Source organism: Fistularia commersonii, chromosome 13 (assembly GCF_037954325.1).
Source record: "Fistularia commersonii isolate RoL2024-O1a breed Wild chromosome 13, RoL_Fcom_v1.0, whole genome shotgun sequence".
NCBI classification, from domain to species: Eukaryota; Metazoa; Chordata; class Actinopteri; order Syngnathiformes; family Fistulariidae; genus Fistularia; species Fistularia commersonii.
This window is the reverse complement of record NC_141296.1, coordinates 4156640-4171293: the sequence shown is the minus strand read 5'-3', so window position 1 is coordinate 4171293 and position 14654 is coordinate 4156640. Positions and strand designations below refer to the sequence as shown.

At 33.6% G+C, this 14654-nt stretch overlaps 1 protein-coding gene across 3 annotated transcripts in view; it reads left to right on the top strand.

Moving 5' to 3' along the window:
- Positions 1 to 14654, top strand: part of dock2 (dedicator of cytokinesis 2) — a 130241-nt gene that overhangs the window by 47764 nt on the left and 67823 nt on the right. For all 3 annotated transcript variants that reach the window (XM_086157748.1, XM_086157745.1, XM_086157747.1), the window contains one exon: positions 7659 to 7801. In XM_086157748.1, coding sequence (XP_086013874.1) covers positions 7659 to 7801 — 143 coding nt within the window. The remainder of the gene's footprint in view (positions 1 to 7658; positions 7802 to 14654) is intronic.

Below are 14654 nucleotides of genomic sequence, written 5' to 3'. Positions count from 1 at the left end.
CATTACTGACTCTAAAGTTAAAATAACTTGCCATAAGATTTCAATTGTTAAATTGCAATTTTCATTTTGTTTAATTTACATGACTAATTAGACTAGTTGGGCTGCACATAAAAACTAATGAATGAAGAACCAACTCAAACGTGTAGACTGGTTAAAATACTAAATATTTTCAAATATAATTTAACATCGTTTTTTATCATTTTTCAATATTATTTCATTAATTGTTTAAATTATTATTGAATTATTTTTTAAATCATTGCTCAATTGTTTTTTTTAGATATTATTAACTATTTTTAGATATTATTTAATCATTATTTAAATTATTATTCAATTATTATTAATGAGTATTTTCAATCAACTTGAATTCAAAAAACAACCTTTTTTCCTTGTTTTTTTTGTATTGATGATTATAAACAAAATAATGTTGGTACATTTATATGATTATTACTGATTTTTAAAGTTAAAATAATTTTCCCTAAAATTTCAATAGCTAGATTGCAATTTTCATTCTGTTCTATTGTACATAACTAGTTGGACTAGTTGGCCCACGCATAAAAACTATGCATAAAACACGCCCACGCATAAAAACATATTATTTTTTCATATTATTCAATCATTTTTAAGAGTATTATTTAATTATGTTTTAAATAATAATTTAGTTGTTTTTTTTATTGTATTACCTTTTTTTTAGTTATTTAATAATTATTTAAATGATCATTTAATTATTATTAAGTAGAATCATTTGCCCTAAAATTTCAATAGTTTAATTGCAATTTTCATTTCGTTCAATTTACATGACTAGTTAGACTACTTGGCCCATTCATAAAAACTGAATGAATGAAGAATCGACTCATACGCTTGGAATAGTTGAAATACTAATTATTTTTAGATATTATTAATCATTATTATTTTTTAATATTATTCAATAATTATTAAGAGTATTATTTAATTATTTTTTTAAATAATACCTTTTTGTAATATTATTACCTATTTTTTTTATTATTTAATAATCATTTAAATGATTTTTTTAATTATTATCAAGTAAAATCATTTGCCCTAAAATTTCAATAGTTAAATTTGAATTTTCATTTTGTTCAATTAACATGACTAGTTTGGCTATTTTGCCCGCGCATAAAAACTAATGAATGAAAAATCGACTCATACGCGTGGAATAGTTGAAATAGTCCTAATCGGCCCCATAAAGCACAGCATGCAATTGGGCACTGGCACAGGCAGCAGTGCCTGGTGGCGAATCTTTTCCTTCTGCACAATGCCAAATTATTTGAATGCGTTGTTGTGCCACAGGCTGTGACAGACAACGCGGGACTAAATCACACAGTCATGCAGAACCAGGAAAAAGGAGTCCGCGGTTGACGTTCATTGAAGTACTTCGTCTCCGTTTGTCCTACATTCTGCTCACAATAATGCGGTTTATTCAGTTTATTTATTTGAAATCCTGGGTTATTATTCCTCAACCGATAAAATCCAGGAATCACAAGGGCAGACGTGCACGACATGCAAAGGCGGAAATAACTTAAGTGCTGAATGTTTTTCAATGATACATTTTGCGAACCCGATTTCATTCAATATTTAAAATGTTTATTGTCATATGTGCGGTCTGGAAATGTGTTTCCCTGTACAATTACTTTGTCCTTCACAGTGCATCTAGATGCGTGTGATAAATAAGGAATAATAGAAGTGCAATAGTAATAGTGCGAGGAACAATACGCAGAAATGTAAACAGCATTCGAAAATAAACAGTATTAGACAATATATAGAGTGTTTGTCGTTAAAAATTAGCGCAGCTTCCGGTGTGAAATGCACAGGCCAACAATAGGAAATAAAATATAAGCAGATATTATATACTGTATTTTCTAGACTATTGAGCACACCTATCGTGCTGGACCAGTTAAAAAGGACAAAATAAATATATGTGTACATATATAGGCGGCAGGTGTCCATATGGTAATGTGAGATATTTACACAGAAGCATTTTTTTGTAACTTTTAATTACATACATACTGATAACATCCACAAATACGTACTGGAAATGCTTTTTTTCCAAACAGTGTATAGCGATAATAAATAACACAAGGAAAATTCCATCCATCCATCTATTTTTTGCCCTCGTTCTGTCCTACTCCAGCCGATCGCTATTTCCTACCATTAAAATCGTAAATTTCACGGTAATTTAATATGATGCTATGCTAAATGAAGCTTATTTGCACAAAAAAAAAAAAAAATCCATAAATTTGCTGCATTGCTGTTTAAGTTCAAAACGTGTGAAAGAAGTAACGGCTTATAGTCCAGAAATGATGGTAGTTAATATGAAAAAACTTTCAGATAAGATATATATTATTGATCCCCACTGGAGAAATTCTTTTGTCTCAGCAGCGCAGCAATAACAGTATCAATAAATTTGGGATTCAATTTGAATAAAGAGACAATTAAAAGATAGCAAAAGATATTCACAAATAAATAGACAGCAAGGATAACAATAGACAACAGAATGGAAAAGAAAAAAAAAATGAGACTTGATAATAATATACGGATAAAATGTAGTTTTCCGAAACGCCGCATCAGTTTGTCCTGGTATATCTGAATATGGGTTTGGATATTCGGTCAGCCCGCGTTTCTTGAAACAACATTTACTTCAAATACCCTGTTGAAGAATGACTTCGACCTTGCAGTCGGGAACCTTATATTAAGATTCTTATAAGGCTTAATCCCTGTGGGTTGCAGTGCAGTTTCAAAGAAGTCTGAGAGAAATGCAGCGTTCAGACAAAAGCAGCAGAAAGAGACGTTGTTAATGTTAATGCAGGTTTGGAAAGCCAACCGGGGAAGTTAAACAATGCAATGCAACGTGAGCCTCCGATCATTTTTGGCCACCGGGTATGAGGAGTTTTTTGATTACCGCAAAATTCATTCTTTTTAGAAGAAACGTAAACGACAGATCCGTCAAAATCAAAGGGCGATCGGTGAGATTTTTCTTTTTTTTTTTATGTGTTTTTATCAATTATTAGCTATCTATGCTAAGTAAACAGTCAGAAGAAAGCAAATCTTTACAGAAAAAAAGTTTCAAAAAAACAGACACATACAGCAAGTTTTCAAATTTGCTCTCCTCTGATGTGTGGAGTTGCTGCAGGACGGCCGCGGCTTATAAAAACTACAGAAGAAATGACTGTTTTGCTGGAGGCGATGAAATTGCAGTGATCAAAATGCTCAAGGGTGGATCATTTAAGGTTTAATTTCATCACAGTGCGTCGATTAGAGCCGGCTATCGACTGAACGCGGCTGGAACTACATTCTGCCTGTGGAGGAACACACACAGAATGACAAGTTGTATTATTCCCTCTCATGGATATACATAGGTGGGGTGATTGGTTTCAGGCTAAAAAAAAAAAAAAAAAAAAAAATAGCAACGCACAAGGACAGACTTATTATGAATTCTGCTTTATGTATGAAAATAGCAAAGGAAAGTGCATCTGTTTTATGGTTAAAACACTCTGCCTCTTAAAGCAGGTCTAGGCTGTGCATGAAATGGGGGGAAGTCCCTTGTGAGAAGCAATCTCCCTGCACCAGATTAGATTTTTTTTCAAATCTGATCCTGCTTATGTGTTCCCTATCCTCTAAACATGCCAGCAATTTAATAGTAACAGTTTATTATGTAGTCACCGGTCCCATAAGGAAACACACCGTATGACTTTTAAACAAGTGTCCATTTTATCTTATGCTGTGACCTATTCTGAGTATTTGTTGCACGGTGGCCTCATTTTTTTAAATTAATCTTTTTTTTTTTTTTTTTTTTTTTTAACGCCGTTCTGCTTGACAACAAATCAGACTCCGCCGATAAAGTTTTATTGTCGACGACTGATAAATAGGAAGTTTTTCCACTTAGTCTGGTCCGTCTTCATCTAAATTACAGTTTTGTAAAAGAGAACCCAATTGACTGTCACCATAGCAACAGTGGCTGGAGATAATGGGCGTGTTGCTTTCAGCTATCTAAAACACACACACACACACACACACACACACACACACACACATACACACACATTCGAAATACAAAAAGAGCCTTGAAAATTATTTAATGCAATAGTTACGACTGACCTTTCTCTTCTTAAAATTTGTGTTTAGGAAAGTTGAAGAGATTATTCAGGGTTACCATGGAGATGGTCATCGCCACACCGGGTTCTCGAGTGTTATTTGGAATAAGAGTAATAAGTAATAGTAAAAATATTAACATTAATATTGATATTAAAATATAATGTTAATTATTAAATTGTATGTTATTATTATTATTTATTAAAATTAAAATTAAAACTAAATTAAAATAAACATTGAAATTGAATTTAAAATTAAAATTAAAATTAAAATTAAAATTAAAATATAATACTAATATTAAAGTTAATATTTTTCAAAGTGGATAATCCAGTCCTACTCTTTTTCTGCACTGACTCAAGAATCTCATGTATTCAGTAGTAAAAAAAATCCACAAAAATAACCCTTACTTTGGAGCGGACAGTAGCGCAGTGAACAGACACTGCTTTTCAAACCCACTTTCCTTCTCAACAAAAGCTTTTTCTTTTTTTTTGCTTTTTTTTTCCAAGGGTTCTTGGCACCGGGGTATTGAATCCCTGACAGGTAAGGCGGTGCATCCAGGCCCTGGAAGCTCTCTTACGTTTAAAGAACTTAGCATTATCGGCGTTATTTTCATTTCGTTTGGAAGAAAATAGGAGTTGAAGATGTGCGTGGAAAGACCAAACACATTAAGGGAGGTGGCCAGCTGAAACAAAGTTAATTCCAACGGAGGTCGACTCCATGGGCGTGCAGTTTTGGCTTGGTTAGTAATGAACCCTTAACAAGCATCAGCCAGGATCAGCTTCTAATGGGCTCCGTCAACCGTTGACCACAGTAAGAGAGATGATCAGGGTTTATGGTGAAGGAATGCATTGTAAATTTTATTTGATATGAAAGTAAATCATTTTGTTTCACGAGCCGGTGATCTTCGATACTTTGTTTTGTTTTGTTTTTCCCCCCCTGCAAGTCTAGTTACATATTTTATAACTGGTTAGGATTGGGTATACCTGTCAATTAGTTGGTGAGGTTAGTAGTTAAAAGTTGAAATGATTTTCACAACTATTACACTGAACTATTTTCTGGGATTATAATCTGGGCTCCTATTTCTGTTCTCAAATTTAGCAAAGGTTACGCAATCCTAAACATGGCTGTTTAAGGACCAAGCTACATGTGTAATAATAATAACAACAATAACAACAACAACAACAACAACAACACTAATGATAATAACAATGATAATAATAATAATAATCATCATCATCGTCGTCGTCGTCGTCGTCGTCGTCATCATCATCATGATAATAATAATCATAATCATCATATTTTTAGCATTGCATTTTGTTTTATAAACTTCATAAGTCTAATGTAATTCGTTACTAAAATAAGATATACTCTATTGATCCCCAAAGGGGACATTCTTTAAAAATATATTATCTTATAACATTAGGTATATAACATGATTCCAAACAGATACTTAAATTTAGTTTGGAGTTTCCAAGATCACAGATTATATGGATATCTTTTTTTCCGTCAAATATTTGAGCCATATTTCTTATGGCTTCTTTTGAAACTTTCAGCGTTTATTAAAAAAAAAAAAAAGTCAGTGTATGATTTTGAGACTGGTTCGGGTTTAGAACTTCATGATTATGTCTCGTACTTTCCAAACCTTCTTTCACTTCAGCTCAAGCTTATGCTTCGGGACATTATTTATTTTGCCACAATTAGCAGAAAGACTTTGGAGCCGCTCTCCCAGAGGGAAACTCTGAGTTTTGAAAGCCTTTAAAATAAGTTGTAGTTCGTTGTAGATAAGTAAATATCAATTCATTAAATTAAAAAAAAAATGCATTTTAATTTAATTTAAGTGGTTTAAAACATACTATATTCACACTCAATTAAGACTGGTTGATAGATGTTTTGGTCTATTTATTATAATATATATTGAAAAAAATAACTAGATAACCAATATGATATGAATATTTTTATGTAGTGATACAATGCATGATTACACATATTTATATTACAAAAAACATACTATATTCGCACTCAATTAAGACTGGTCGATAGATGTTTTGGTCTATTTATTATAATATATATTGAAAAAAATAACGAAATAAGCTATATGATATGAATATTTTTATTTAGTGATACAATGCATGATTATACATATTTATATTACAAATGCATGTGATACTTGTCCCAGAAATGGGGAATAAAAAAGAGGAAAGCATGACTGACTGAGTGACTGACGGAGCAGCATTCATGCATGGAACTGTTACAGATACCTGATTGATATCTCAGAAATGTGCATTCTGGCCTGCAGCTGAATTTCCTCTTTCAGCAAAAACCATCACTCACTGCCAGGGAGACGCAGCTTCTATGCAGATCCATCTCAAGTATCAATCCATTTAAGGATTGGCCAACAATTTTGACAGAGAGGGGGTTATTATCAAATCAAACTCACCGTTATAACAGTTGACGGCAATGCAAAATATCAACAGCAGCATTGTTGAGCCGCATTTTGAAATAACAATGCGTTTTGTAATAAACGTCCAAAATGTAATGACTTTTTCATTTCATTTTGTAATAAATTGCCGCATTTTGTAATGAACTGCCCCAACACATTTTGTAATAAATTTTGCCGCATGATGTAATAAGTTATTACATTTTGAGAAGATTGTCACAATACGCTCTTGCAACTTTTTTATTCTCTCGGAAAAGCAATAACATGGAATGTCTAGAATATTCTCTGTTAATCCAACCTTTGCATTAACAGAGTAGTAATAGCTAAGTTCTGCTAGTAATAGCTAAGTACTGCTACTAGGCTAATACAGTGATACTAATAATAGGCTTAGCTTTTACAAATACTTTAAACTAAAATAAAATACAATTAACAAACAAATAAACTATGCTTTAGAATTGTTATTACATAATGCACCATGTTATTACATTTCTTAGAGAATAAAAAAGTGCATTTCGTAATTATCTTCTTAATACGTAATAACTTATTACATAATGCGGCAAAATTTATTACAAAATGCGTTGGGGCAGTTTATTACAAAATACAGCACTTTATTACAAAATACGGCTTTATTACAAAAATGAAATGAAAAAGTTATTACATTTTGGATGTTTATTACAAAATGCGGCTCAACAAGCATGTTAAATGAAAGAAAAGTGTACTGGAAACTATTTTCCGTGAGGAATTGGAAGTGATGGATAACAATAGTAATTGCATTTACAGCAAATAAAAACAATTCCAAGACGCGATGATTCTACGTTCCGATGATGGAGTTGTGATCGCTCTGAGCTCATGAACCATCCCGAAAAGAGAGAGAGAGGAGAAAACAAACCTGCGGGGATTAACACGACGTTTTTGTCTTTTTTTGAAATGTTCTAACATTTGAAGAAATAATTCACCTTAAAAATGAATTTCTTACATTCTCAACCATGAGCCAAGAGAACATTTTGTAGTCCCTCGTTTTGCGTTTCCATTTAATTTCTGCGAATTTGCCTGTCAAAGTGAATCCTGAGGCGACTGCAGCGTCATTTTCTCTGCGGGTTTTGTCGTCTTTTCGCAGATTGCCGTGATATTTTGCTGCCCATGATGCTGCGGGAGTTGAGCAAGGCGTTGGCCAGTATGGCTGACGGGCCCCACGATGAGAGGAGGAACAGTTTGGAGCTTCTCAACAGCATTCTGCGGGTTCTGAGCAGGACTGATGTGGTAAGAAACATGGCAACTATATGAAGTAAAGAAGACAAAGTGGTTATTTACAATTCTAATTCATGAAATCGCGCCCTCGCTATATCCTGTATTTAAAGTTTTCTTTTTTTTGTGATGAAATAGCCATAATCTAGAAGAAAAAAACAATAAAAAATGTAGTAAAATTAAACTAAAAGCCTCAAAGCCCCAAAAAGACTAAATGAGCCATCTCATTAGTCTCGTATTACACCGCTTTTTTTTTTAATTAATAATTTGCCAATTAAAAGATGCTGCTGAAGTGTGTGTGTTTCTGAGATTAACCACTACGTCTACAGCGCGGCGCAAAAGATCAATGTTAATAATGGCACGTTTATTTTCCGGGCTTGCAATATTTGTTGAACGTAAGAGTTTAAGCCGATGATAACATCGACTTAACATCATAAAACAAACATTATAATATGTTAAATGTGCTGTAACAATCTTTGCAATAGATTGGTAGCTTTATGCAGAGAGAGATTTTTCATAACTATATAACCTGGAGCCTCGCTACTTGGCAGTTCAGCTGTCGCACCCTCGCTACTTCATGGATGTTTTTTGTAATTCGGTACTCGCGATTGATCGTTCTTTAGTGTTTTTTTTGATGCAGTAATGATTTTTTTCGTGATGAAATAGCCATATTCTAGCCTAAGAAAAAAAAAATATCAAAAAACACAGTAATAGTAAACTAAAGTTAATTTTATAAAATAAAATAAAATAATGTACGAGATCGCCTTTGCTAAACAAAGATATGCACCGTGAACTCTCGCTCCCACCATTGTACCAACACCAGATCTCATACGGAATAACATTGGCTAAGCAGATCCATAATTGGCTTGCTATTGGCTGATTGAGGATGTTGTTCTGTTCCTCATGTTGATTGGTTCGTGGAGAGAAGCAGCTGACCTTCTTGTAGGTTGTACCAAGCATACATGTCCTGGTCCACTTTGCTGCCATTCCCGTAAGCGTGAATACTGTCCACTTTGTGAAAGTGTCTTTCATTTTTTTGTGATAACCCACCTTCTACGATACCTCCTAAACATCTACCCAAAATTCTGGTACAACCCCAAGCCTAGCTGGAAGATGCTGACTATTGCTAAAAAGATAAAACCTCTCGATATGTTAAAGCAAGGCAGAGGTTTTTTTTGAAGTTTGCCGCCATTATAGAAAGATGAAGCTAACATTAACAAGACAGCGACCTGAAGCTCATATGCTGTACATTTTCTGTTGTATTTCGATGTTTATTGTACGTTACAATCATCAAAAAGTGTTTAGTGCACTGTATAAGAGCCTGGGAAGCGTAATACTGTACAGTCCATTGTGGGTTCGTAAAGGGTTGAGTGATGTTTGTTGAGGGTTAATATATTTTGGAAATACCATTGAAATGATCACGTCTCGTTTCGCGGAAATTCACTTTTCGCGGGGGGTCTTGGAACGTAATTCCGACGAAAAGCGAGGGTCCACTCTACATTCATGTGCCGAATACAATAATGTGCATTACATGCATTTATATATATATATATATATTGACTGCAAAATCTTACATACCTGTCATTTGTAAAATATATATATATATATATAAATATATATATATATATATATATTTTGGCAATTAAAATGGACATTTGTAAAAAAAATATATATAAATATATAAAGACACATATATATATATATTTTTTTTTTTTTTCACAAATGACAGGTATGTAGGATTTTGTGGTCAATACCAAAGCATCATTCAATCTGATCAGAATTAATAAAGGATGGCTGTATTATGAATTTTGTGTTAAATCATTATGAAAGGAAAACTTTATTCGGCTCATCGGTCGGACAGCATTTCCTGGGTTGAATTTGAAGTTGCCCCGAGCGTCCTGCCGTCCGGCTGGATCCTGCCTCCGGGGGAAAGTAAATAGCCCTAAGCTGGGAGTATCAAGCAAGGCCTTGACCAATTACAATCTATCTGATTTTTAGTTTGCGTGTGTTGCTACACGTAAGCCGAGCAGATTTGGTGCAGACTTGCACACGAAAAAATATCTCACTGGCGTCCTGCTGCTGGGATTTTTAATTGCAGCTGCAAGCTGCTGACAGCATGCTGAGTGTTTGAAGTGAAAGCGCTGCTTTTTGTCATCTTGTTTTGACGGCACTAATTAAAATAACGTGCTATAAAAAGAGAGGAAGTGGGAGAAGTAATTATTAGAGTAGAGAAGTGGAGGGCATGTGATTACATTAATGACTGAGGTAAAGAATGGAAGCAGGTGACAGAGGCTGTCGGAAGGTTATTTTATCAGAATCACAATCTGAATCAGAAATAGAAAAAAAACTGTATTTGTCCCCGAGCGAGGGGCGACTGGGGTGCAAGTGGGGTAGCGGCATCAAATGTAAATGTCAAAGAATAAAAATAATTTAAAAAAAAAAAATTGAATAAAACTTTAAAAAGAATAATAGAATAATGTTTGTGTGTAAATTTGTATATATATATAGATACATTATTATATATTATTATATATACAATTATTATATTATATTTCATTCATTTATATCATTTATATTATTATTATTATTACTTGTAAAGCGTCTTTGAGTGTCATGAAAAGCGCTATAAAAATCCCATGTATTATTATTATTATTATTATTATATATATTATAATATATAATTTGTGTATGTACATATATATGTACATACACATATATATATCATTCTTATATACGTGCATGTATATGTATATATGTTCACATACATATACATAAATACGTATAAATATATATATATATATATAAACATATATGTATATATATACGACTGATCTGTATGTGTGTGTATATATATATGTACACACATATATACATACTGTGCATCCATATATATCTATATATCCATGCATACATATATTTTTTACGTGTATATATACGTATGTGTGTGTGTGTATATAGAGATATATATATATACATATGCATATATATAGAGAGATGCATATATGCATCTCTCTATATATGTATATGTATATTGAAATACAAACACACATATATATGTATGCATGAATATATATATATATATAGATACATATATATACATATATATACATTTTTGTTCATTTGCTTTTGGATGCGAGAATGACTATGGGAAATAAATGAAAAATCAAAAATAAATAGAACGCTAAGCTTTTTAGCATTTGTTCCTGTCATATTTATTGGTCCATTAAATGGACATTTATTCATATGTGTTTTGTTTGTTTTTTTTTGTTTTTTTGTTTCTTTTTCAATTGAGCGTTCTACAGCAGATGTATTCATAAACATCGCCCGCTTCAAAGTTGTCGAGTCCCTCGATGTAGTTTAATCCGCCGGCAAATGTTTTGAGGTCTGTGTGTTTGTGCTACGCATGAACGCTTGTTTGCTCTTCCCTAAGGTGTTACATAGAAAGAAAAAAAAAATATATATATATATATATATATATATTCAAGAGCTATACCGATTGCCGAGATCAAACAAGTGTCAAATATCTGTTTAGTGTAATTTCAGTTTCAAGTATTCCTTTGCTATAAGGATTAGAGTAAAGTTTGCATTGGTATCTTTAAAGAAAATAACAAATACAACAATTCTAAAGGGCCGTGCTTTTAGTGTCTCCCAGCACCGGAGGCTTAAGATGGTAAATGGCAATTGATTTCAGTAAAAAAATATTTGCTTCTAAAACAACTATTTTCAGTCATGTTGAAGTATCCATCACTTTGGTAAATGCTGGATGTCAGTTTTCATTTTTTTTTTCTCTATCTGGGACAAAGAAATAGCTTAGGTGTCACGATGTAAAATATGTTTTTTTTTAGACAGCCAAGGGTTTAAATTGTATGAAAATGAAAGCTTTTTCAAACAAAATGTAGCTGAAAGTCTGATACGCTGCTCAAAAACAATAAAGGGAACACCTCAAATAACACCCAGATCTGAAAGAATGAAATATTCTGATTTGAATACTCAGCCCTTTACAAAGTTGACAAAATCACACAAAATGTATTAAATTATTACAAAAAAAATGATAAAATTATTATTATTAAATGCATTAATCCAGGAGGTCTTGATCTGGAGTTACACTCAAAATTAAAGTGATAAAACACACAACAGGCTGATCCATCTTATATGGATAACAAGTAAGGAATTAATCAGAAAATTATTTTGGATCATATTTTTTATGGCTCTTTATTTACAATGGAGATCTCACAATGATATTTAATGTACACTGCCCAAAAAAAAAGAAAGGGAACACAAAAATAATACATGTTGGATCAGAATGAATGAAATATTCTTATTAAATATTTTGTTCTTATATAGTTGAATGTTCTGACAACAAAATCACACAAAAAAGATCCATGGAAATCAACTGCATGAACCCATGGGGGTCTGGATTTGGAGTCACACTCCAAATTAAGGTGGAAAAACACACGCCAGGCTGGCAACTTGGATGTAATGTCCTTAAAAAAAGTCAAAATAAATCAGTTTGCTTCCCAAGTGGACACTTTAATTTCACAAAAGTGTGATTGTTACACTGGAGTTACATTTTGTTGCTTAACTGTTCCCTTTTTTAATTTTTTTTGAGCAATATATTTATAGACAGACAAATTCATCTTAAATCAATTAAATTTCCACAGAAGATGCCGCATGAACCCGCTAGTATTAGAAGCAGTTCTAAAACTAAATTAAAAATTTGTGAAAAAAAAATGCGCTCTGCAATATGTTAGAACAATTTAACAAACCGCCAAAGTACCCCCCGTGCATGGTCGTAAATATTAAACACACCCCGGTTGGCGCATTTGTCGTTGTAACCGCAGAACCGTCAGCTGTGTGACGGCAAACTTCAGGCCTTAACGTGCCCACAGTTGGTTACTTGAAAAAGTGCAATACGTGAGGAAATAAGTGACCTATAAAGAATATTGTATAATGTGTATCTTGTTATGAGGTTTTGTAAGAATGTGTGTGACTCTGTTAAGGAACCTGTTCTAATAAATGTTCAAAAAAAAAAGTGCAACACAATCATTGAAGACCAAAAGTACCGGTAGTCGGAAGTCACCACTCTACTAAATAGCCATCTCAAAACCATATACATACATACATTTATTTCTCCATTGTTTCTTTTGGGGGTTGAGGGGGGGCTAAGTGTGATCAGCAGGGTAGTGCTTGGTGAAGAAGTATGTTTTCAGGTCTCGGCGGAAGATGGGCATCGCCCTCGCTGTTCTGACCTTTTTCGGGAGTTCGTTCCACCACTGAGGAGCCGAGACCGGTTCGATCAGTAGTCGGGGGTTCGGAGCGACGGGGTGGACGGTCGCCCAGAGGTGGCAGATCTGGGGGGACGGGTAGGGACATGTGGCTTGACCATAACTTGGAGATAAGATGGTGCCGTCCCGTTCACCGAGCACTTGCACTTGATGCGGGCGGCTACCGGAAGCCGGTGTAGGGACGTAAGAAGGGGATTTGTGCGGGAGAATTTGGGGGCGTTTGAACACCAGACAGGCTGCTGCTTTCTGAATAAGCTCCAGAGGCCTGATGGTCACCGCTGAGGCTTCGGCAAGGAGGGCGTTGCAGTAGTCCAGACGAGAGATGACTAGAGCCCGGATGAGTATCTGCGAATCTTCCTGATGTTGTGAAGGACAAATCTGCGGGAATGTGCGACCGCGGTGACGTACGCTGAGAACGACAGTTGGTTGTCTAGGACGGAACCCAGGTTACTCGCGGTTGTGGTTGGGCTTAATTCCTGTGGTTGGCCAGGTCTCTATGCGGACAACCTTTCCCTGGGAGACAGAGCAGCTCAGTCTTGTCTAGGCGAAAAAATGTAACGTAAAAACATAAAAACGTTAAAAGGTAAAAACATAGAAACGTAAAAGCATAAAAACGTTAAAAGGTAAAAACATAGAAACGTAAAAGCATAAAAACGTTAAAAGGTAAAAACATAGAAACGTAAAAGCATAAAAACGTTAAAAGGTAAAAACATAGAAACGTAAAAGCATAAAAATGTAAAAACATAAAAGTGTAAAAATGTAAAAACATAAAAGTGTAAAAATGTAAAAGCATAAAAATGTAAAAACACAAAAGCGTAAAAATGTTAAAAAAAATGTTAAAATGTAAAGACATAAAAACATAAAAACGTAAAACATGAAAACATAAAAACGTAAAAACGTAAAAACATAAAAACATAAAAACATAAAAACATAAAAACATAAAAACATAAAAACATAAAAACATAAAAACGTAAAAACGTAAAAGCGTAAAAACGTAAAAACGTGTAATTGTAAAAATGTAAAAACGTGAAATTGTAAAAATGTAAAAACGTAAAAATGATAACATGATAAAACGTAAAAACGTAAAAACGTAAAAACGAAAAAACGAAAAAACGTAAAAACGTAAAAACGTTAAAACGTTAAAACGTTAAAACGTTAAAATGTTAAAACATAAAAACATGAAACAAAAAAATTTACGTTATAACATAAAATCTTAAAAATGTAAAAACATGAAAACGTAACAACGTAAAACAAAAAATTTAATGTTAAAAAGTAAAAACGTTAAAATGTCTCTATCGCGGCATCGCTGATTTTTCAAGGCTCGGCGACAGAGAAGCTGATAATTTAAGACATTTTTCATCGAAATGCGAGGCTGATCCTTTTCCTTTTCAAATAAAAGAACGGTAAAACCCGAGCACGTCCCTCACAGACTTGTAGTTTGAATCTAAGCTTGCCGGAGGAAGTTATTTAATGAGAAAAATGTAATTAAATCAGAGGGTCGGGAAAAAGACACCGTCCTCTCGTCGGTTTTGTTTACGCGATCTTCCTTCGTTCGCATCGTGGAGGCGCGGGCGTGAATTCTA